The sequence below is a fragment of the Eublepharis macularius genome, chromosome 2 (genome assembly GCF_028583425.1).
Source record: "Eublepharis macularius isolate TG4126 chromosome 2, MPM_Emac_v1.0, whole genome shotgun sequence".
Lineage (NCBI taxonomy): Eukaryota > Metazoa > Chordata > Lepidosauria > Squamata > Eublepharidae > Eublepharis > Eublepharis macularius.
In genome coordinates, this window is record NC_072791.1 from 168396139 (window position 1) to 168422214 (window position 26076).

At 40.8% G+C, this 26076-nt stretch overlaps 1 protein-coding gene across 1 annotated transcript; it reads right to left on the reverse strand.

Moving 5' to 3' along the window:
* Positions 1-1018: 1018 nt before the first annotated feature.
* On the reverse strand, positions 1019-24627 carry LMLN (leishmanolysin like peptidase). Its single transcript, XM_054972622.1, has 17 exons — positions 24451-24627; positions 22078-22175; positions 21793-21823; positions 20262-20344; positions 19411-19528; positions 18349-18527; positions 17204-17309; positions 16905-16999; positions 15319-15436; positions 14441-14548; positions 13707-13783; positions 12198-12308; positions 11924-12056; positions 10532-10691; positions 7948-8078; positions 6338-6551; positions 1019-3122 (listed from the first exon to the last, which is right to left on the reverse strand). The coding sequence occupies exons 1-17, from the start codon at positions 24595-24597 to the stop codon at positions 3022-3024; spliced, it is 2010 nt and encodes a 669-aa protein (XP_054828597.1). The 5' UTR covers positions 24598-24627; the 3' UTR covers positions 1019-3021.
* Positions 24628-26076: the final 1449 nt, after the last annotated feature.

Here is a 26076-nt window from a genome sequence, read left to right on the forward strand (position 1 = left end):
GGAGGGAGGCTTCACCTGGGAGGGGAGAAATTCCCCTCCTCTCAGCTGAAGTTTAAAGCCCGTTTGGGACTTGCCCGGCTTCAGCTGTCCGGCCAGCGGGGAAGTCTTGGGCTGCCGGGAGAGGTGCAAGAACGCTGTTCCACCGCGTTCCAGCTGAAAAAAAGCCTTGAATTGCATATCCCGAAGTAACAGCTTCTTACTGTGCTGCTTTCTCCTCTAAGAAACCAAGGAGCTGTTTGTTCTTCAGGAAGTCTGAAATTTCAAGATTAATAGTGATAATGAGTATTTCATCAAAGTGTTCCTAAAACCGAGGTAGGCAGTTCCACTTAGTTATTTATTCATCTGCACTGACAGACACTTAAGTCATGTAACAACCTACCTAACCTATATTAAGAAAAAGCTACCATACTTTGTGAATACCTCATGCATATACCACCTTCTAAAATGGTCCTATGCACAGCAGCCTCGTACTTCAGATAGCGGGGTTGGGGGCATAGACAGCATCTGTGAGATAACATTGATAGGTCCCATTTCCTGCAACAACAGGCTCATGAAATCATTCTGTGACATTAAAAGGGATACTGTGTGACTTTGGCTGATCTCCAGAATTTCTTATACTAATGCAGAAGAGCGATGGACTTAAACATAAGATTTCATTATGCACAGGATGTCAAATTCAGTTCTTAACCTTCAGATTCATCAGCAGCTAGCATGTTCTCAAACATAACAGAAATTTCAGAGCAACGCAATTATATTTTTACAAACATCTGCATACAAGGGCTTTGAAAGATAAAGCAAATGCTGTCTGAATACAGTGCACAATGGTCACCAACATAATATCGTACATCAAGCAAGAACATTTCAAGCCATTTCTCCATTTCACTAAATTCTCAGATGGACTTAATGTCCAACAGGACAGAAATCATGGCTTGCTTATCTCAAGTTTTACAACACATACATTAAGATAGTATGAATGCCTATAAAGTTCACCATAATGTTGACACAGTGCAATTGTTTTACTTCAAGACAAGAAAAAAATATTCAAGTATAAAAGCATCTTGTAAAGATGCTATTTCAATTTCATTATTGCACAGATAATACATTTTTCATCTCTAGCGCCTAATATTCTCATATTATTCTTTAATTTCACAGAACTGTTTCATGCCAGTTGCTGAGCTGCACATCTGTTCAAGCTTCCAATCAAAGTTGTGTATGTTTAAAGCATTTCTTAACCCTTATATTTTATTGCTATTTCTATGTTCACCACCACCCTATTTAAGGCTGACCCTGGCTTGGACAACAGAAGTAGGGCAATTACGCAGTGCACATTTACATAATATTCCTAGACAAAAGATCTGCTTAATTCTATCACATTCTTAACCGTCTTGTGCTGCAAACAAGCAAGAGTTTTACTGCCTGCAACTGGCATGCAAAAACCCTCATCTTAAACATAAGAATACTTTCAAGGGAAAAAAAACCTAATAGGCACAATAGTAGGTGTTCCTTCAAAATATCTGGACTCTGCACTCATTTTAAAAGTTTCTGATTTCATTTAAAGGCTCTAACCCCAACACACTGACTAGTCTACTGCCATTGTACATAATATGAATGGGAGGAAAACTAAAGCATTTAGGTTTTTTTTTTTAAAGGTTTTAGGAGCACTCCTGACACACACAATCTACAGTCGCCTTCAAAGAAACAGAATGATCAGTAGCACCAAGCGCCACTTCTGGATTTTTTTGTACCAGCTGTAAGAAAGCACTTATCACCATAGCTAGGGTCCCTGAGGGTCTTCTACGTTTTAGGTAATTCTATAAGCTTTATTCTACATGTTGTTCACATCTTTTGTATAGTCCAATAACTTTTGATGGTATGCCTATTAGCCTATACGGTTAAAAAAAGTTTTTACCTGGCATCATTATTGAGGTCAGAGGTTCTTTTGTTCAAGAATGACCAAACAAGGCTCCTTGGCAACAGTAATCATTTTGGCCCCGCAGTGTCATTATAGTATCCAAGATTTAAAGTTCTGTCTCTATGAAAAGTTTCCCAATACAACATGATGCCCTTTCCAATCACAAGACTGTTATTTCATTCTTTTTGGCCTACTCACCCAAGGGAAACCAAATCATCTGGATCCTACAGCCTTACCAATATTTGGGGATGGATTGAAATGAAAGAATAAAAGGCCAATATTGTGAAGTGAACATTCATTAACAAGGGCTATCCATTTCTTCAAGTTATCCTGTAACAAACATTTACAGCCCAATCTGAAACATGCTTGCTCAGAAGTAAGTTCAATGGAAGTTATATCCTAGCAAGCAGGCTTGGGGGTTATGCTTTCAGTGCAAAGAGTTACAACAATAGTCAAAACTTGAGTGTATTTCACTAAGTAACATGGGGGAAATATTTCCATTATTTAGAAATATCAAAAGTGCATGGTGTGTAGCTGTTGGAACAGTTCACTGATATTCTGAGCAGCACAGAAGAAATAGCCTCAAATCACCATATCATATGAAATACAGAATAATTCTGGAAGCTGTGCTACACGAGTACCAAAAGGGTAATTTCTTTTTGGATAAAACTGCAAAGCTCCATAAAATGAGTCTTAGCAATAATGGCAACTGATTTTACATGGCTTTTGACTAAAAGAAACTCTGAGGTATATCTCTAAGGATTCCTGCTACAAGTCTCAGAGAATTCTGTGTTAAAAAAAAAATATCCCAAAACCAGTAGTAGCAGAGAGACTATTCTACTGCTAAATGTGTTTCCTCAAATTTGTTAGCAATGAGAAAATAAAACTTTTAATTATGATTAGCACTTGAGATGACACTTTAAAACTTTGCCTCTTTCTTAGCCTAGAGGCTGTTATCCAGCACACTCCAGCCTGTGTTCAGCTGCACTACTTGCCACAAGGCAGAGAGAGGATTTCTCTTCTAGACAGCTGCCTTTGAGATGCGCTGCACTGTTGCAGTGCATTCTCCGGAATGCAATGTGACTGTATGTGCAACTTGAGAATGTAGTTTAACTCCATGCACATAGAAGAAATCCAGCCAGTAGTGGAAGTAAGTTTGCCATCAGTAGCCATAGGGTTACTACCAGACTGGGAGAACAGGAACATAAATCTAAAATGAAAAAAATAAATAAAGTCAAAATGTTTTAGTACTTTTATAGATGATGTTCACATAAGAATATAAGAACTTAAGAGCAGCCATACTAGATCAGACCAATGACCCACATAGTTAAGCATCCTATATCATGCAGGAGTCAACCTGTAGCCTCCATAAGATCTACAAGCAGGGCATGGAGGCCAAAGTTTCTCCTGTTGTTGCAACCCCCACCCACCCCACAGCATCAGTAGTTAGAAGGTTACTGCTTTTGGAACAAGATCAGGGACTTTTCAACAAAAAAACCCTCCAATTCACTACATTAGAGAAGGGAAAGCAGCGTTGTTGTGCTATAGTAATAAATCTGGCCTGTTGTGCTCTCATTTTAACATCTCTGCTTTTATGACAGCAAAGAATACATGAATCAATTTTCACATTTGTTTTTACAGGGACCATGTATTTTATATGGGCCATTTTTTGTCAGTCTGAAATACTGCCAATTCCCTATGAGCTCAATTCAAAGTGCTGTTTCTTATCTTTAAACCCTAAGTGGTTTGAGGGTTCAGGGGAAAAGGCCACCTACTCCCAAAGGAGACTGCTGATTCATTAAGCTATTCAATGAAGTACCTGCTCTATGATCTTTTGAAACAAGGTAGGTGTCCTCTAGAGACAGGGCCTTGTCATGGCATTACAGCTGAAGAACTTTCATTTTTGCTTAACAAGGTCCCATTCTACACGGTCAGATTTCATTCTGCTTCTCTCGATCTCCAGAGTCCCACATGAGAAAAGGAGGCATGAGATGCAGAACTGAACTTTCCCTGGCTCCCCCCGCCCCCCCCCCCCCGTGTTCATACAGCGACTTTTTTAAAAGCCAGTGTTGAGTCGCTGCTGATGCGTCTTATGTGTGTGCAGAATTCTTAGGCCTGTACTGTTTCTCCTTGCCCCTTTCCTTTCCCTGGGCACAGATTGGTTGGCCTCCCAGTGGAAACCACTCCCTCCCTCCCCAGCTCTCCACACATTCCCTCTTTGTAATTTTTTTAAAAAAAAACAAGGGAACAGGCGCAGTGTTGCAACATCATTTCTCATATAGCTGAAATCAAGACTGCAACTAACCTTGCAAACTGTGTCTGCAAATTACATTTTTATCATCTGACCAACTCTTTGGTGTTAGGAGTAACAAGCCCCAAACAACTGAGCATCCAACACTCCCCTCCTCCGCTTTAATTAGGGGAGGGTTGCAACACTGTGATGTTCATGCATTCTGCCCTTTTAAGCACAATGTCTGTCCCATTCCCTGATGGCAATCCACATTTCCCACTGATCACTTCTTGGGTTTACTTTTTTCAATTTTCTTTCTTTACAATCAGTGCTCATGTTCACAATGATCTGGAAACAGGGGTAGGTGACTCATCTCAAAAATCCCCCATCCCAGAACATGGTCACGTGATGTGAGGAGGCCAATGAGAATGTTGTTTTGTTTGGGCAGCAGCATTTTTACATTTTGCTCTGGCAGAGAGGCGCCGTTTTATGCCAAGCAGACAATTCAAACCACACCGGAGCAATCTGCTAGCAGCTAGTGGAACATGCGTGAAAAGTATTTTGTTGGTTTCCCCCCAGAACTCTGCAACCAATTGTCTCTCCAAATTTTTTTTTAAAAATTGGACAGCATGGGACTGCACAATCAGCAAATATAGGGACAGGGAGAAGGAGGGGGATGGTGGACACACTGGGTTCCAACACTGCAATGTTACAATGCATGCACTGAAATGAAAAAAAAAGTGATGTCGCCTCCAGCCCCAATAAAAGGTGGCTTCGAGACACATCTCAACTCATCTGGAATAAGAAAGCAGACACCAAATTGCCTTGAGGTCGTGTAGTGCAGAATGCCAGAAGCCCAAGCCAATTCAACACCAATTGGCTTGAATACTCAAAAGCACTGGCTTAAAGTGTGCCATGTGGAATGAGCCAAGATCAGTTGGATGATGTTTTCGTCATCCAGCATAATATTATTGATCTACTAATTTATTTTTGCAGTTGCTGTTGCCCTCTTTTGGTATTTTAATATGCTCTTTTAGTATGTTAATAATTTTTAACATTTTATATGTTTTTACATTATAGTAACATGCTACTTGGAAGCCACTTCAACAGATGATCTTAGTATGGGGCATGAAGATATTTTAATAAATATTTTAATTAATAAATGGTGAAAACAATCTATAAGAACATTAGAGCTATACAAAGCCCAATTAGGTTTCCTGTCTAACAGTGCTAAGAAGAGTTACTCCATTCTAAGCGGTCTAGGTAAAGCCACATATACATGCCTGGCCTGAGCACTTTGGTTCAGGCTCGTAAGTTTGCACAGGCCCAGTTCTGGCTTGCCACTCTGGGAATGGAATGAACAGGCTTCTTAATTAATTAATTCCACCTGCAGCCTGTTGTTCCAGACTAAGAGGCCTTGGATGGAAGGGAGTCTCAAGGCTCCAGATGCCTCCCTACTTTCTCAGGCCTAGCAATGGTGATATCGAAGTGACCCTGATTGGCTGACAGTCCTAGAAAAGTTGGCTCCTTACTGCATTCAGTAACACACTCTCCCACTTGGACACCTGGTTTGACCATTCTATTGCTACCTTTATTCCATCAGCACGTGAGAGACTTTGCTCCACGTCAAGCCCTAGAATGACCAGAACTGCCTGGCATGGTTTTGGACTTTGCTTGTGAGTATGAGCAACTTGAAGCTACTTCAGAGAAAAGCAAGCTAGCAAGCTTTCATGTCTAGTCAGGTAGTTTTAGCTAAGAATTAGGTAAGCTGTTGTTATTTTATTGCTTTTTGCTTGTGCTTTATAGAGTGGTTCCTGCCCTGCATACACTCTTCTGAATTAATAAACAACACTTACATTTAAGCCTGCGTCTTAAGTTTCTGACCACTTGTGTATAAGTTCTCCCAGAACGAACCCAGAAACCTGGGAAAGTCTCAAACAAACTAGGTGGCCTCGACTCTCCAGAGGGCTACTAAGGGTTCTGAATGGCTGTGTTCAGTGCTAAGAAACAGTAGTTGAGGGTTGAACCATCTAGACATAAGCCCATTGGAAACAATGGGTTTAGACTGGAGTAACTCTGCTTAGGATTGCACTGTAAGTCATCTAAGCCTATATAATTGCACATATTTAAAGCTAGCTTCAGCCCATATCAATTTTGCTTAGCAATATTTTAAGGGTTATTCTGATTTCACTTACCAATAGGTGCAACTCTTGATAAGTTAGCAACCAGAGGAGGGTCTTGCTCAGGTGGACAGGAGTCACAGAAGTCTGTACATGCTGGACAACTTAGATTCCCAATATGTACCCATCCATTCATCTGAATATTAACAGTCAGTACTTGACCTGAGTGACTACATAAGTATGCCACATCCTTGACCCAAACAGTCAGCCCTCGGGAAGTACAAGAAACCTTAAAGAAATAAAATCAGACTCTTTATGCTTATGAAGTAGATGGTCAACAGATCTAATTGCTGTAACACTGCCGTGGACTCTTTCTGGGTGATCAGATTGTCAAAGACCAATAAAGCTATTGCATCTCTGTGACTTCTGTTGTCTACTTGTGGATATGGAATAGGACCAACAGGAAGCGAAGCAGGATGGGAGAATCTAGCTGGAGAAGTGCCTTATCTTTGCCAAAAGACTAGTGTGGGGAGGACTCAAGGGTCATGCACATATACTGCCCACATGGCTGTCAGGGAATAGCAAGGAGGATAGCTAGTAAGCAACCTCAAAAACACGCTTGCAAGAGCATGTTACTATTCCCAACATTTCAGCTTATATTTCACCAAGAGAAGCTCACAATCCCAGAAGCTGCTCATGACAGACAACAAATCATAAAAACACTACAAAACAAGCAATTTTTTTCTGCCATTTGTCAATTTTTCTGGCTATCACAGCAAATCACACAAGATGGTTACAAATCGAATATGTGGCTAGCTCTAAAGCTTGCAAATTTCCATGATCAGTATATATAAATAGATTAGGAGAGGCACACAGCTGCTCAATTTATTAGCCTGTTAATAGTCTTCATATAACAAGACTGTCAGTGCAATCCTAAGCACAGTTACATCCTTTGAATCCCACTGATTTTAGTAGGGATAACTTCGTTTAGGATTGTACTGTAAAATTCCTAAAAAGTAAACAATAAATATTAAAACTCAAACAGAATGAAAGGACGCAGAACCAAATCTGATGAGTCACTGCTTGAGTTACTTTGTTTTTTTGGCAAAACATGCATCTTAAGTGAAAATAGACGCCTGCTGACTTTATGCTCAAATGGTGACTATCTTGGAAGGAGACTTTTGCAGCAACATATGACCATCTGCCAAAGCTTATGGAAGCTGGTGTATCCCAGCAAGTGAATATTCAGCTCATGTGATCATTTATGACACCTAAACTGAGAGCCAAAAGTAACAGCCAATCTGATTCAACACTAAATTGGAACAATAACTTGTTTATCTTCTGTTATCCAGATCTGCAAACTGCTATTAGGCTCTCACAAAACTTAAAAGATTGAAAGTGCTGTGCAAATGGTATCCCAAACTGGCATTTGGGGAAAGGAAAGCACAGGAAAGACTGGCATAAGTTAAGTTTTTGGGGCAACTCAATACATGAGATCAGTTGTCAGTTGCTTATCTGACAGTTCTACACTGTACCGGGGAATGAAACATCTAGTCAAGTTGTATAGTTCAGTAATTACAACAGACTACAAATGCAGCAAAAAGTAAGTTCAAGACATTAGATAATTAACCCTGAACAATTTTCAAACAATGCAATCTTGCAAACTTAAGATGTCCTGCAGTTACCTGATAACATCCACTACCCCAGTCAGGGTAACTAAGTTTCTTTCTGCACTGTTCCATAACAAACGCTGACTTCTGAATAAGACACACAGAATCTGGTCCATACTTCTCTGCACCATAGTTTTTGAAAGGGTCTAAAAACATACATACAAATGTCTTCTGAGTTTATGGTAACAGCAAATTCACTAAAAGTTAAAGTAACTCAAAATCACAATCAAAGTCAAACTGATGGCTTTTAAACTGGTTCTTTGATGTTATGGTATGGCACTTGGTATGATTTGTAGCTGATACACTTTCTGGACAAGATCAAGATGATTAGAAATTTTATGATTAGAGCAATTATATATATGATAAACTATGAATCCAGGACTGCAGAGTTAACTGTGCTTAAGTCCCAGTGATTTAAAGGAGGGATCATAGCCACTGTTAGACACTTTCTTTACTTTTCTGGCCTGGGCTGACAAACCAGCTGTGTTAGCAAATGAGCAAGCACCACACTAAAAAGAAATGACAGTACAACTCTGAACAGAGCTATACTCTTCTAAGTCCATTGACGGCAATGGACTTAGAAAGCAGTAATTTAGCTTAACATTGCACTGTGAGAAACTCAGTTCTATTCCTTCAATTTTAGAGTCAGATCCATAAAAGATACATAAAATATCTTGATTTCTAAAGATCAACAATATGAAGAGAACATTTGACAAAAGACTAATAATTACTAGTGTGGGAATTAGCAAGTGTTTTCATTTCAGTCATGAAAAAGTTAAACTGTTTGTGTTACCCACTTAATTAGTAAACATACTTTGAATGTAACCATTAGAGTTTCGAATAAGATTCCCACCATAGAAAGGGGTGTCACTAAGCATAATGAAATAGGATTTTCTATTGGGCAGTTTGTTTATTGGGGGCAATTAATTGATGCTATGTACTGAAGTTTTATTGTCCTTTGTTCACTTCCACTTTTTCACTTCTTCTTGTCTTTTCTCTAAGTCACTTATCTAGCAAGATGTAGTCAGCTTAGCAATTTATTATTTTCTCCAAATGTAACCCTAATTTTTATCCTTTAGTAAAGTATTCTTACAGAGCTACACTGGAGTGTGTGTGAATCTATTCTCATTATTTCTGATCTTTGCACAATCTCTGCTATATTTTCCTATAACTATGCTATTTTTAGTTTGCCAATACTAGAAAGTTCACTACAAAATACAAATCAATAAAGAATAATTTCTCCAGATAGGCTCTGGGGCTTTCAGATTAGGGAAAGAGGAAATAGTGAGGGAGTGGAAATGGGATGCTCTCCACAAGTCCTTTTGGGTTCCCCACTTGTACATATATATAAAAGTACAATTAAAATATGATCAGGAAAGAGAGTCATGGTAAGGGAATGTCAAATAAAAAATATCTTCATCTACTGGCAGATCGAGGGGGACAGACAAATCTCTCTAGGAAGGGAATTTCACAGCATTAGTGCCACAACTGGGAAGTCCCTTCTTTAGGTTGCCACTCATCTCACCTCAGAGGATAGGGTCCCCCAAAGATTACCATAATGGTCAGCAGGGCTGGCACGTCCATTGAGGCAGTGGGGGCAGCCACCTTGAGCGCTGAACTCAGAAGGAGGTGCCGCCCCCGCTTGCCTCTCCGCCCCTTTGCCACTGCTGCTCACCTTGGCTTGGGTCCCGGTGAACTGGGCATCCCGGCTGTGGGGAGGTGAATGGGGAAGCAGGCCACCCCGCTCGCCTCTCCGCCCTTTCGCTGCTGCTGCTCGGGTCCCAGAAAGCTGGATGCCCTGGCGGCGTAGCAGCAAGCGGAGAGGCGAGTGGGCAAGCGGGCCACCCCGCTCGCCTCTCCGCCCCTTTGCTGCTGCTGCTTGGGTACCGGCGAGCTGGGCACCCTGGTGGCGTGGCAGCAAGCGGGGATGCGAGCAAGGAAGCTGCTTGCCTCTCTGCCCCTTTGCTGCTGTCACCTGCCTCAGGCGAGGGGGACGCTCCTGCGTGATGATGTCACAAGTGATGTCATCGCACAGGGCCAGAGCGCATGTGCACTTCGTGTGTGTGCACAGAGCAGGTATTTCGCCTCAGGCACCAGAAACGCTGGTGCCAGCCCTGATGGTCAGGTAGGTTCATATGGAAGTAACAGATCAGTCCTTGATGTATGCTGGCCCCAAGCCATACAGGGCTTTTAAAGGTCAATACAAGGACCTGGTATAAATGGAAAAAGACTGGAATTAGTCCCTACAACCCACTTCAGTCAGAATTCTGGCCACAGCATTCTTACCAATTGTAGTTTCTGGTTGAATGTCATCCAGAAAGTATCTTACAAACATTCTAGTACTAAACAGAGACCACATTGCCATAACAAAAATAAAGTTCTCCAAATGTCACCTGATATTTTCCTGTTCCTATACCTTCCCCACATATATCTGTCTCAGAATAAATTTACACTATATGGATAATGTTTCTGGAAAGCGGAAGGGCCAAAGAAGAGTATTATCAAAAATAAAGCAAACACGGGGTTTTTTTTAAAATGTTTGTTTTCAGGCCCTTTCTTGAACATATCAAAGGGAGAGCCATATGCAAAATCAACTAACCTGGTTGGTTTTCTAATATTCTGCAATCTGAACTACGCTGAAATTCTCCACTCAAGTGCCAGCTAAATTCTTGGCTGAAAGGACAGTAGTCAGCAATTTCTACTGATCCCCCATAATAAGGCAACTCTTCTGGCATTACTCCATACAGACTGTCAAAGTACTGCAAAAAAGAACAGGAGTGAGGTTCATGGAAAGAGCACAGTTCTTATTACCATCATCCTGTATTAATAGCAAAACATTACCACCCATAAAATATAGTATTCTTACCCTCAGAGTAACTATCATTACCATCATTGTAAACAACAGGATTGCCAGGTGCCGCGTGGAAAATAGAAGCAACACAGTATGTATACATACAAACTTGTGCTGGCATGACCTGAAACTAGAGATGGGCACAAAACGAACCACAGAACAAAATTCCATACAGAATGGCTGGTTCGTTTGCACCAAAACGCGTGTTTATGGAACAAATGAATTTTTCCAGCCGTTCCATGGCCGGGTTCAGAGTTTCACAGACCCTGCGCCAGTTTCAGCCCATTGGCTGAACCCAGTGTGGGATCTGTGAAACTGACAGCCCCTTGAAAAATAAAAAAACTTTCAAAAAAAAAACTGACAGCCCCTGCGCAGGAGAAAGAAAGGGGCTGTCAGTTTCACAGACCCCCGCGCTGGGTTCAGCCAATGAACTGAAACTGGCGTGGGGGTCTGTGAAACTGACAGCCCGTTTCTCCTGCTGCCCAGGCTGTCCGTTTTACGGACCCACAGCGATGGGTCTGTGAAATGAACAGCCCGGGCAGCAGGAGAAATGGGCTGTCAGTTTCACAGACCCCGCGCTGGAACAGTGCAGGGTCTGTAAAACTGACAGTCCCGGCAGCAGGAGAAAGAAGCTGTCATTTCACATACCCCCCCACCAGTTCCAGGCAGCAGAAGAAAGGGGCTGTCTGTTTCAAACACCCCGCACCGGCTTCAGCAGCCAGTGCAGGGCGACTGAAATGCCACAGAACAACGAACCACGAACTGGGAAAAGGTCGGAAGTTCGTGGTTCGATGTTCCGTGGAATGCTATAAACCACGAATCACATGGTTCGGGGGGTTTTTTGTTCCATGCCCACCTCTACTTGAAACAGTATGCTGTGCTTGGCTACTGAGTTGGATCCTTCCCAGTATTTTGGCTATCAGTTTTAATTTCAAGCATCACAAGTGTAGAGCTAAATATATATATGGGAATTCCATAATAGATGGGATGTCTTTATGATGCTACACATTACCATTTTCAGTCTGCCTACACTATGCCCCTTCTTTTCCCATTTCTGTGCAATAAAAAACATAAGACAGCTCATAAGACCAGGGAGAAGGTAAACTATTCACTTTGTTTCATGAAGCTTATTCTTTATACCTGATACTCCTGAGGCAGCTGCTGCGGGAACTTCTGTAAATTGCACACCGCTACAGCCCTTCGGTCTTGCCTGCAGGTTAACTGCAATGGATTACTTCGCAGCGTGTCACAGTATGGGGCCACCACTTCTTTCCTTTAAATGACATTAAACACAACAGTTAAAAGCAACTGTACATTAACAGCATTTTCCACTAGCTATCCAAACACTGGTTAGTGCAATTAAGTACCATTAGCCAGAGGTATAACCATGTAGCCCCAGGAACTGCATTCTTACTTTTTCCGCCTTTGGTCAATCCAGAACTTACAACTCTTCATCACAAAGTCACAGCCTTTACCTTGACCCCAGTCTAGTTTTTCTGCCATGCTGTAGTTGGCTTTATACCAGCTGTAAAGATATGTTGAAATGGAAATATTGTTATTTGAGCTTGCACTTCAGAACTGTTGGCATGAAATTCTTTCAAAGATCTTGATGATATGCATTAAATGTCTCAGGGAAACTACATATTGTACCAGCTGAACATCTTGTAACTTTAAAAGTAATTAGGACTATAGCATATGTAAGTATTCCTACATTAGGCACATAGGGCTCCAAGGCTCCCATCTTTCCCCCAATGCCTTTAAATTATACCCTACTTATTTATGCTCCTGTTGGCAACTAACCCCCACCCAAACATGATCCCCCCTCCCACTTTAGCTATTCAGAAGTGGGTGTGTCTTCAGCAGTAGCTCCCCTACCAAAATGGCTCGAGGGTTCCCAAGACCACGTTTGCAGCCCTGACTTTAGATATATCTCATCTCTTCTGTTCTACATTATCACAGTAGTAATGAAAAGCCTTGCTATTTGTGATAAGTACACAGTACCCTATACTGGTTATTATGGTGACTGTTCACAGCTCAACTCCACACAGCACAGAGAAAACACTGAGCTGAAAAGCAGTAAGAAAGGAAACTTTGATTTCAGATAGCCATGCTGGAACTCAAGTCATCCCAAGTCAAGGTACAGAGTGTGTTTAAGACCTAAATCAGATGAACACATGAAGCTGCCTTGTACTGAATCCAACCCTTGGTCCATCAATGTCAGTATTGTCTACTCAGAACGGTAGCAGCTCTCCAGGATCTCAGGGAGAGGTCTTTCACATAACCTGATCCTTTTAACTGGAGATGCCGGGGATTGAACCTAGGACCTTCTGCATGCCAGATAAAATGCTTGGAGCTCACTGAATGCATGTTTCAGCACTTTTCTTTAAAAAGCAGGCGTTTATAGGGCCAATTCAGATCATGTCCATAGAACAAATGAAGTGGGAGTTAAGCCTCTTCTCCCACTGTCAATTTTCCTGCTCTGTAATGGTCCTATGGTGCTGGTGTTTGTTCTGGTGGGACAAACATACAGGTACCCATATCAGAACCTGTATACTTCTCCTCAATGAGAGAAGTAGTAGCTCTTTGGGGTTGCATGTGGAAAAGCCGTGGTCCCAATCTGAAGTGTATGGCAAGGAATTCCATTTTCAGAATTCTAAGTGTCATGTCTAGTTGACTCTAAGAAACTGATTAACAGAATTATAAAGTGCCATATAAAACCAAGGAGGAAATAAATAATCCTGAGATACAAAACACTTAAAAAACAGTAAGTATGAACAAGCTGACAAAATAATATGCTATAGAAATTGTACTATTTTTCAAAGCTTACAGTACAAGCAGCATACTGTACTATACCATACTATATTAAACTACATGTTCAATGATGATAACATTAAGGCTTCCTTATCTAGCTACAAGTTCTTACCCAGTATCTTCCATTAAAGCCAAAGTGATCCGGGAGAACACCCTGTTTTGAGTGTGTGATCCAGTCATTGCTTCATTCTGTAAGTTACCACCACCAATAACGTCAGTAAGGTCAAGTGGTTTTCTGAAATTAAGTATTCTAAAAATTGCCTCTCTGCAAAGCTATTAATTTCATTATAGAATTTGTGTTTAAAGATCTGTTCCCACTATAGTTATTGCTCTGTTCCGGAAGGAACTGTGAAGCTTTATATAATTCTGTCTTATAGCAGCTTTTTAATATTAATAACTACAGTAGCTTTTTAATACTATTAAGCTTTAGATAAGAACATTAGAGAGAGATTGAAGATGGGGAGTGGAGAGGAACTTCTTCAGTAATGCATCCTTGGATATTTTATTTCTAGCCTAACAGTGTGCAACTGATGTCAAGTTAAGTCAGAAAAGTAAAAATAATTGTTTCTGATGCTGTTGAGTGTTCATCCCCCTTCCCCAGTATAAACTAGAGACACATGAAACTGCCTTATACTGACATTCTTAAGGATAAAGGTTCTTGTGTTCTTCTCTGAACTCAAATCAATCAATCCTTTTAACTGGAGATGCTGGGAACTGAACCTGTGACCTTCTGCATACAAAGCAGATGCCATACTTCTGTGCTATTGCCCTCCTAAACCATCAAAACTAACATTTCAGCTATAGTAACCTATCAACCCCTCCTCCATCTCAATTATCTTTACTAACCTCCAACAGTCGTTTCTCCCAGTGATTTAGCTCAGTGCCCATGCCTCCTTGATTTTCAAGTTCCATTCCCTCAAGATCGGGACAGTCAAAATGTTTTCGGGCCTCTTCCTTCAGAAAGAAATATAGAAAGAAAGATCTCAAAATAACAAGCAATACCTTACTAGATAAACAAAGTTAAGAGTCTTCCTTCTACATGTCAAGCTTACATTAACAACAACAACAACAACAACAACGTTCAATTTATATACTGTCCTTCAAGACAATTTAACACCCATTCAGAGTGGTTTACAAAGTATGTTATTATTATCCCCACAACAAACATCCTGTGAGGTGGGTGGTGCTAAGAGAACTCCAGAGAGCTGTGACTGACCCAAGGTCACTGAGCTGGCTTCAAGCCAGAGGAGTGGGGAATCAAACCTGGTTCTCCAGATTAGAGTCCCGTCCACTTAAACACTACACCAAACTGGCCCCCTGTAGAAGACGTAGAAGGACTGCCTTCCTTCTGCAAAAATCTTCCAGCATATGGGAGAAATCAAATATTACTACATCATATTCACTGCACTCAGGATGTTGTTATAAAAATTAATTTACCACTGATCTCTTATATATTTACCCTACAGAAGTCTACCCTGAAGCGTTATGCAGTTTATTGATTCTTTAACTCACACTATGTGTTTCAATTAACTAGGTTAAACTTACCTAGCTATCCCACATTATTTGTGTTATCTCAAACACCAGCAGTTTATCTAAGACAAATACTAAGTGATATCCATTTCTCAAAATGACAGCCCTTCCTAGTAAGGCATTAACACATGTTTGAAAGAATGTTATCTGAGGAATCTAGCTAAATTTTTGTGAAAAAACAAAGTAATACTTACAACTACTTTAGATGTTACCAGAAGAAATATATTATGACGTAGAATCTTATTGCCCCGTACATCCCATGATCTTGCTGCATTACGCACGACTTTATTGCTCCACTGATACAAGCCAAGGCTATAAAGAAGACAGATTTTATTTAACATACCTATCAAACAGGTTCAAATCAAAATTTGACTGCTGGGTTACGCAACTGGTTACTAGGGGTGTGCATCAAAAAAAAAATCTGGCTAATGCAGGTTTCAAGGATCCCCCCCAAAATCCAGGATCTCTAAAGTATGGATAAGATTCTCTGATCTGGTTTACCAAGATCAGAGAATCCCAGATTTATCTGGCCATTATTCCCTATGGTGAGAACTACCTGTGGGCTATCCAAGGGGTGGGGGCATTTTTCAAGGAAACTTCACTAAATTTACAGGGAACCTATTCTTGACTATCCTCTAAGCCTCTTCGCCCTAAGTTTCAGGAAGACTGAACCCCGGGGTCTAATTCTACACGGGAAATGTAGAATGGTCAGAAAGTTTCCAAGCTGTCTCCCAGGCAGAAACCCAGGAGCAAGGCTGCTGGCCAGAGGCACACTCCCAAATGCAAGCTCAACCCAGAGAAAGATCATCAGAACCAAACTGAAGCAAGGGAATGGGATCCCCCCAAAACCAAAGTGAAGCAAGGAGATCATCATCACACTGTCATCATGACAATTCCACCAAAACAAAACTGAAGCAATGGACACTGTAACAACTTAACTGGACAGAACCAGTGTCAGTCACAGAAGTGAGGCAGAACCCAGGGCCAGTGGGGGGACATCACAGAACCAAGCAGGTACCCTGCCACTCAAAACTGCAGCAGAACCACCAACCACAATAATAGTAACATTCCATTTATATACCAACCTTCATGAAAACTTAATGTCCACTCAGAGTGGTTTACAAAGTGTGCTATTATTATCCTCATGACAATCACCCTGTGAGGTGTGTGGGGTTGAAAGAGCTCCTATAAGCTGTGACTGACCCAAGGTTACCCAGCTGGCTTCAAGCAGAGGAATGGGGAATCAAACCAGATTCTCCAGATTAGAGTCCCATGCTCTTAACCACTACACCAAACTGGCTCTCTAGTCAGTGTCAAGTCAATGTCAAGCATGCATAGCTGTAAGTAACTCAATATAAGATAGATCCCTCTCAGCCTCAGAATGAAAGTGAGAGGGAGGGGTAATTTGGGAAACCTAAGTCCTCCTCTATCTGCAGCCTGTTCTGCAGCCTATATGGCAACTCTCACTGGCTCAGAGTAGCCTCGAGGCATAGCTACAGGCTGCAGCATCCCCCATCACTGCCCATCCTGTTCCTTCCCACCCCAGCAATGAAAAAGTTAACATTTCACACAAGAAAAACACAACAGCATTCTCTCTAGATTCATTTTGGTTGTTTCAGCAGGTTTGCCTCTGCTTGCCTGGCATTCTGAGCACACAGAAGAAACATTAGCAAAGCAAACAAGTAATCTGAGTTACTTGGTATTTAAAATGTTCACAGAATAATTATTTATAAATATGTTCACCTTAAGAAGAGTTACACAAATTTTATTCAATACATACCTTTCATTAAAGGCTGGCACTCCCTCTGCATATCTGGCAGTCAGAGGATTTCCATCATCATCATGATAAAAAGCAAATAGACCTGCAGAAAACCCCTTTAAGACAAGCCAAATACCTGCATATTACAATGATTAGTATCAAAGAGCACGTTTTACACAAAACCAAGAATTACTGAGAAAACTTCTTGAAAACAGGTGTACACTTGGGCAAACTTGGCTTCTTCTTGTAACATAGACACTTATACATTTTTAAAACTATCACTAGTAGTTTAAAATTACGTTTCAAGTATTAGTTCTTACCAAAGCATGAATGATTTCATGTTTTACTGTAGACAACATCCCAACAAACTCTTGTGGTTGGGTTGAAATCATGTTTGGACACAGATTGGCATACCCCGCAATTGGCCTAGGAAACAAACAAAAAACCCATTATCATGGTGGTACCTTATAACTTAAGTAGGTTTGGATCTGGGCTTGAGTAAAAACATTTATACAGAATTCCACAGGAACATGATGTTAGACCACTAGATACATTTACCATCAGCTACTGGCCATCTTATGCAGTATTTATGCTATACTTTGTACCACCTAGTTTGAATGTTAATTCAGAAATGTAAAAACTTTAAGAGTATACAGAATACAGTACTAAAAGGATATTAAGATGAGACTTGATCATAGTTCTTTGTACTTCAGACATCTGTCTTTCTCACTGCTCTCAGTTCTCTATCCCATACTATTTAAAGCAGATATACACCTATTTCCATCCTACTGAAAGGGAACCTGACACAAGGACATACGTCTCAAATACTCTTTTTTTGGAACAACTAATTCATTCTTTTCAAGGCCAAGATGTGTCCTGCCTCTCTCCCCCCCCCTCCTTGTTTGACAATTTTACTTCATTTATCCAGATTCCAATTAATCAATTGACATCTTGGTACATATTATTGCATCTATAATTCTTTAAGCTACCTATGTGTCATTATAAGCATCTTCTCTCTTTCTCTCCCTCCCTCCCTCATATTCCCTGGAGAATGGAATAGACATTTCTAGTTAACTTACTGACTGTGCTGCTGTTGACATTTGCCCATGCTGCTCAAAATAATGTCTGCTAGAAGCAGCTAGCAAAGCAAACTGGCTGGATAAGCAGATAAAGTCACATTTAAACTGTTTTTACATTATGGGTAATGGTGGAGACTGCCCTCAAGTCATAGCTGACTTATGGTAACCACGGGTGGGGTTATCATGGCAAGAGACTAACAGAGGTGGTTTGCCATTGCCTGCCTCTGCAACCCTGATGTTCGTTGGAGGTCTCCCAACCAATTACTAACAAGGCCAACCCTGCTTAGCTTCTGAGATCAGGCTCACCAGGGCTATCCAGGTTAGGGCTTTCACATCATTAGACGTCATCATTTACCGAATTACTTTAATTTGCAGGAAAACGTTACCTGTCCATATCTGCTTCCAGTTGACAGTATGCTGCATATGCAATAATATTTTCTTGGCCACACCTTTCCGTAGTCAGAGCACTAACATATAGTACAAAGTCAGCATCTCGAACCCCTTCTTGGTCTGGTAAACCAGCAGGTCCACAGAGCCATTCATTTTCACTACATACCCTACATTGCTGAAACATTAGATGTAGGAGGGATGCATCAATCATAGCAAATTTCAAACAGAAACAATTAGTAACAATCTATTAGCAATCTTGACTTTAAATGTGTGTACATGTGTGTGTGTACCTGTGCATAAATCATCCTCTTTTTAGATTGAGGAAAACTGGTTTAAGTCCAAGATCCTGTGTTACCACCAATGCCCCAAATCTAAAATGATATGTGCACCTGAGGTTTTTTTATTCCAAAAGATACACCTTCCAGAATCCATCAACTGCTCTTAAAACAGTCTAAACTATTTGGATTAGGAGGAAGTATTTAAACAGGAAATGACATGGTGAAGGCACAATATTCATCCCCTCCTTCCTTTAGAAAGACTATACTCTCCTTTGAACCCCAATTCATATGTTAAAGTGTTTTCAAGCTTTGAAAATATCTATTTACCTAAGAACAGAGTTTGAAAATTAGACATCTCAAAAGAACATCAGCAACATGCATCCAAAACATGCAGTAAACATCTGAGGAGACTGCAAGAAGCATAGCTGAAATGTAAAAAACAGGTTATCCCTGTTCAGCATGTATTGTTGTCATCCTAAAATTCCGGTGTAAGAGAGGTGACGGTGAACTGAATTATCACTCGTGCTCGTTCCAACTTCTAAAGGAAGGTTTTGTCAACACATTCCAAATGTTCAAGCTAAAGACAGGGAAAGTAATATGGATGATTGGAGAATGGCTAAGGCGCATCAGATCCATAGAGCACGAGTGTCACCCCTCCTCCTGTTTGGAAAGCTCTGCACTCTCCTCTGCTATCCTTTTGACTCCTCCCTCTCATCAGACACAGAGCTAAGAATGCTAATATTTTAATTACTATAAACAAACTGTTGTGGATTGAACTACCTGCAGGTGTTCTTCAGGAACTATGACTGGACCGCATCTTGTATATTCTGCACAGGCTCCACGGCAGTATCTGTGTGGGTCATCTTTCTTCCTTATGTATTGGTTTGTTACACACTGTCTTCAGGCAAATCAGAATGGCAGTTATTTACCAAGGAAATGCAGGTATAGAATAATTCTACACAATACAGCAGGGTAAGTTATGTTCCTGCATGGGAATTAAGATTGCAGGGAGAGGCCCTCCTGACTGTCCCATCAAACAGAGAAGATTGCCTGATGGGTACATGAGAGAGGACCTTTTCAGTGGCAGTCCCAGAATTATGGAACAATCCTCTCCAGAGGGGTGCGTGTGGCCCCTTCACTGCTGATTTTTAGAGGGCAGTTGAAGACAGTTTTATTTAGGACTACAGTTGATTAATTTGGTTTACTTGCAGTCTTAAACTGCGATTTTAAATTAATTTCTTTTTTTTAATGCATTTTATAGCAGTTGTGTTTACACTGTAAGCCACATTGGGTGCCATAAGTTAGAAAGGCAGCTAATAAATATTTTAAATAAATATACAAAAAAAAGTATCTCAGCAGTGGACTAGATAAGAGAGGAGCTGGGGGTCAGAATTTTATAGCCTTTCCCTCGTTCTCTGGTATTCCTGCTACAGCCATCCTTATGGGGTTCATGGGAACTCCCCCCCCCCACACCTGTGAACCTTGTTACTAACCAACTTCAATTATAATGGGTAAATTTACTTTTAAGGATGCTGGAATGCTTATACTGGAATACGTGGGACACTAATGTGAACTGCAATCTAAGAAATAGATTTTAAAAATTATTACAACACACTAAAGAGTGTTTATACCTGCTTAACAGGATAGTACCAGTAGGTTTCCGAACTTGAAATGTCTTCTCCAAATAAGAAATAGCTTGCGGGAAAAGCTTATGCTAAACAAAAAAAAAGTTTACATTAAGAAAAATGAAACCAGATTCTAAAAAGTTAAATCACCAGCATTTGGTACATTTGCCAAGAACTTCTTACAGCTTTGGTCTGAATGTGTTAAACATGTGTTTGACTAAAGAGATTTGTGCTATATTACATCCTAAGAATATAAAGAGGAATGTGTGAATTCCAAGCATCTAAACAAAGGTGACCCAAATCATTAAGATTCCCTCTGGGAAATGATGTTTAAGCTCATTTCAAATGTTTAACGCTACCTAGATGCCCTGCACAGTGCCGCACTGATACAGAGGCAACATTTAACTTTGGTTATGGCTGACAAGAGAAGGGCTGACAGAATTTGGCCTCAGGGAATGAGAAAGGGGACAAGAGGCTGTAAACGTAAAGTCTGTTCTCAATCTTTCAGGTATTATTAAGAGATTGTAGAATATTATACATACAACAGACCATCATGTTTCAAAGCCTTCAGTTTGCAAGGCCTGAGCAAAGCTGTTGATAGGAGGTTTGGGAGGCTGTTAATGCACAGGGTCATCATAAGTCAGAAGTGATTTGATGGCACATAACAGACACAAGAAGATACAGAGTCAACTGTTTTATTCAACCAAATTAAATTAGTTTTCTAAAACAGAACAGAAATGACAGATAAGTGGAATGACAAAGCAACTAAATACAAAATTTTTAAAAATACAGATCTAAGAATAGTATGAGCTGTGAAATGACTATTACAAACTCCAGGCAAAAACTAAAAAGGCACATTAAAACACACACCAAAAATCAGTATCAAGATAGCAAAAATCAAACTCTTTCTCCATATTACCTCAATCCCACCATGTTAAAAGCTAAGCCCTAAAACATCCTGATTTTGGTTCACTGGTGTAGGTTTCAACAATCAGTAGCCTGAACTCCTATCTTCTTTCCAGAAAGGAATCAACAGTGCTTTAAGACAAAAGGGAAAACTGGACAGGGAATAAATATTTTTTTAAAAAATAAGTGAAGGAAACAAGGAAAAATTTCTGTATTGTTAATATGTCATGTTAAATTGCTTATGATTTGTTTCAGTTCTGTATCAAATTTCTGGTGTTTAAAGATTTCTGCAATCCATACCCTGTTGCATTGTTTATTGAACATCTAAACCACTGAAAATATTCACTGACACTGCGTAATCTGTCTTACGTGTCAGTGAGAAACGCAGACTATAAATAATGTAAATAACAATAGAATAACTTGTTAAGTGACCGTAGAATGTTATATCTACAACAGACTATCATGTTTTAAAGAAAGTTCTGATGAGGTGGGGAAGCAACTGCTTAAAATGAGAGTTGACAGATGAACCTGCAACAATGGACCTTATAACACATACCTTTGGATTGCCACATTCATCTACATCTCCATTCAAGAATACTCAACACGTATGCTAGAAGAGGGTTTCACATACCTTTATAAGGTGCTTTTTTTCAGGAAGAAGTCTATGAGAAAAGAAAGTAGTTACAGAATGTTTTATCACCAGCCCAATTTTTCTATCAATCACTTCTTTTACACCAGTAACACTAAAGTTACTTTGGACCTCTCCTTGACACCCTGGCCCGTCTTTCTGCTGCTTTCTGGGCTACCGCTTAGAGGGGAAGATAGAAAGGAGGGAAGCAAAGGAGGCAAGGCCTGCCCTGCCGTAAGTTAATTTCCACTTACAAGAAGAATTTGGGACGACTGCCATTATACTTACTCCTCGACACTTCCATCGTACACAGTCTTAATTCTGAGCTGTCCATCAACGTTTCTCTTCATAATATGATTTTCCTTAAGATAAACTTTGTAGATAACCTGGATAAAGAAAGTGTGTTTAATTTGACAAACTACTTATGTGGCATTTGTTTTGTTATCCTATTTTCCCAATTAAGATTCTTAATCCTAAACTTGTGTACACCCCTGTCCTATGTATATTTATTCAAAAATTCAATGGAGCTTACACCCATGTAAGTGCTGTACTTGAAAGCAAAATCCACAGATTTTCATGCAACTTGCCACCACGTAAACCTATCAAATTTAATACATCAAAAAGGGCCTACAATATGCCCGTTTACTCAGAAGTCAGAAACTGAATTGTGCCTACTATGCCTGCCACTCCCTCCATTTAATTTAGTGTCAGCATACAGCCTATGCGCATACCAACTGTACACGAGATGACTCATGTCATCCCATATGCAATCTGAATGCATGTAGGCTCTGTAGGGTTGCTAGATGGCTTCCAAAAAATACTAGATACACTTGATCAAACTCTGTCAACCTTGTGGGGACCACATGGCTTGGTAAGGTGACCCACCATGCAGGAGGCAAGGAAAGAGGCAGGCCTCCAAGTGTCACTGCTGCTGTATGTTCTTCATGCTACATCAATGCTGGCAGGCAGATCCCCTGCCAGACAGGCAATTTAGTCATTCTGGGGCCCTTGGCAATAGTCAGAGATGCCCCCCACACCTCCTTTATTCCCTCCCAATTCACTGATTTTAAGCTACCTTACAGGTTTATTGTGAAGAGAAAACGGATTAGGGGAGAATGCTGTAAGCTGCTTTAGGTCCCCATTGGGGAGAAGTTGGTATAAATGAAGTAAATAAATATTTATATCATAAGCCAAAGTGATCCCCTCCTTCATCTCACTCTCATAGCCTCTGCAGTCAGGGCAGCGGAGGCTTCAGGGTAAAGGCTGCTGCCACTGATTACCAAGGGAGGAAAGCAAGGGACAGAATGAGAAAAATAAGACTAGTTCTCAGAAGCTAAATGCTCTCTGAAGTGATTTTTGGAACTGCTGCACTGATTTCGGAACAGTGACAACTCCCCCTCCCCACCTGGTCAGCCAGGAATGTCACTACTACTGGGCTAATTGTTATAGGACAAAATGGGAATTAAGTTCTTCATGCCCTCCCCCAGCAATTGCTTGAACTGTGCCCCCCTCCTTTCTGGTTTGCACCGAGACAGGCAAACAGGCAGACGCTGTCTGCTTTCCCAGATGGGAGCCAGAACAGGAAGCCGCTTGGAACATGTGGTTGAGTTGGGGCAGGCGAAGCAGCTTCCCAAGGGGAAAAAAAACCCAGCCACCACAACATGAATGAGCAAAAGTTAACTGCCCACCTTACAGTACAACCAACCAGTCCTTTGGAAAAACTGCAACAAATCAGGGGAAAACGTTGTGTGCTTGCTAAAAAAAAACCCCAGTTTTGATGTGGGAAGCAATCTTATATGCAGCGTCCAGAATTTTACCACCATCTGCATTCAGTTCACCAAAACTAGATGGACAAATTAACATCATCTAGAAGTTCTGCTTATTTTAAATTGGGGTGTGGAAACATACGCATCTTTATTAACAATAATCACACAAGTCTCTGAGAGACAGAATATAAATGTCCTAATACATAAATAAGTTTGTACAGCATATTTAGTTAGTGAAATACATTATAATATTTCATCCTGTTCATTCTCAGAGTCCTATGCATAATTATCAAGAAACTAAGGTAGCAGACAAAGTTCAATATTCTGTCCACTGTTTGACAAAGTTCTATATTCCATCCACTGTTGAACACTGACTTTCCACCAGAGGCAAGACCAAATAGCCTCATTATAAGTACTCTCTCGGATTATCAAAAAGAAAAAAGAACTGCAGCATCAGCACTTTTATTTCCAGAGTTCTAGCAACATAATTCTAACATGAAAACATGCATTTCCGTTTCTCAGTTCCCTTTAAGCTGCTTAATACTAAGTAAACGGTGACAAAGTGCAGTGATTGCCACACACCAGGTGACCAGTAATACCAAATGGATCCCCCCAGCCTTACAAAAAGTTTAAAAAATTAATACACCGTCTCCAGTATACTCGCCCAGAAATAGTGCTCACATATGTGACACCATAAAGTTCCTCCATATATGTGAAACCAAAGGGATTTTATGAAGCCAAAACCAATGCAGGCAAATAAGAACCACCAGCAGAGTTCACAGACGGGAACGCCAAAAGCATAACGCGACGGGCGCCTCAGCAAACCCACCGCCTCTCAAGGCTCTGCCACCCATCTCCAGCATCCTCCTCGCCGGCTCACCCTGGGAATTCTCACCTCCTCGGCGCTGGGGACACGGTGGTGACAGAAAGCCGAAGCGAAGACAGCGGCCGGGCCGCCACCCAGCAGCAGCACTCCGACGACAGCTGCAAGGTAGGCAGGCGGCGGCCGGGGATGCCGGCGGACCCTCAACCCTGGTGACATCTTGACAACCACCTTCGCTACCGCCGCGCAGCCATGGCCTCCGAAGAGGACCCGAGCGTCCTCCTCCCTCCAACCAATGAGAACGCACGTAGCGGGTAAGCCAGCTCCTATTGGGTGTCTCTCACCGCTAAAGGGGATTGGCGGAACGGAATTGCTACCGAAGTAACGAGGGGAGCTGATGTCATGGCGGCCCTGCAGGACGAGGGACGATTTGTTGCGGGGAGAAAACCCAACGCAGGGAGCTAGCGGGGAGTAGGGGGTAGGTTAAGTTTTAGCTGGAGCCACCGATTTGACATAAGGGCTGGGGTAGGAGTCAATACATGCGGTTTTAGTAATTATGTCCTAAATTAATTGATGTGTTTATGTAGGCTTTATAGTTCGTTGGCACTTTTCATCGTATGGATATTCTTCTAAAAAAATAAGGCGCGCGCGAGAAAGAAATCAGATGTTCCTAGGTATGACTGAAGATCTTAAATTACGGTTGCCAACGATCTGGAAGAAAAAAATGTTCTGCCCTTTTAACAAAGGCTTATAGGGATCTTACTTACCTAGTGATGTTACTTACTTCTGTGCCATGTGCAAAGCTTTAATTGTCCATTTCCACACATTAAGCCTCTGCTAAAGGGGTGAGATTCTTTTTCTCCAGGCTGGTTGCAACCCTAGCTGAGACTTGGATGCATGAGTGGATATGTTAATGGACTTAGCATGGTTTTGACTGTGCAAGATCAGTGACACTTAGTGCTTTCTTCCGTGTACCTTATAGTGCATTGAAACTCTTTGCACTACATCTTGCACAAGGGAAAAAACAGCTTTGGGATACAATGTGTTTAATTTTGTTTGATAATAGGAAATAAGATTGTAGGGAACATCTGTGAAACTTAAGGGTGTTGTTTGATTCTCTAATTTTACAGTTCAGCTTTGTTGCATTATGTGGCTGTACTATAGTGTTATATTTTATGTATTACACAGTTTGGGGTGCACTGTTCTCCAGTTTTGTAATTTAGTTTCATTCATGGTTGGATGTATGTTTTATACTGTTCCTATTGTGTTGTTCAGATTTGTGTAATCCACCTTAAGTCTCAGTAAGAAAGGTGAAATAAATAAAGAGTGGCAACAGGAACTAGTGGGAGAGTTATTTCAGTCTCCCAGGATGCATTGCTGCTAATTTTAAAGAAAACCTTCTTCAACAAAGGAACTTTCAAGGAAGCACAATAAAGGTGATGAACTAGAATGTGTGTGTATAGATATGTCTGCTAACAGGTTTCACTTCACACATTTGATGAAATAGGCTGTAGCCTATAAAATATATTTATATTCTGCCTATTGGCTTAAGGTACTTAAATACATAAATTTAAAGATGCCATAAAATTACTACCAGACACTAAACACACCTAGCCCTTCTAGATTTTGTAACCATCAGAACTTGGAAAAGACAACACCTTGTCAGATGATGGGAGGGGACAGGTATGGGAGTATATT

Bases quoted from the DNA above. Each gene is read 5' to 3' on its own strand.
- LMLN (XM_054972622.1), bottom strand. From the start codon at position 24,597: ATGTCACCAGGGTTGAGGGTCCGCCGGCATCCCCGGCCGCCGCCTGCC. The intron at 14,549-15,318 runs GTAAGTATTACT...TTCTTTCTGAAG, and splicing joins TGGTAACATCTAAAGTAGTT to GAAGAGGCCCGAAAACATTT. The intron at 12,057-12,197 runs GTAAGAATGCAG...TGTCATTTAAAG, and splicing joins ATTGACCAAAGGCGGAAAAA to GAAAGAAGTGGTGGCCCCAT.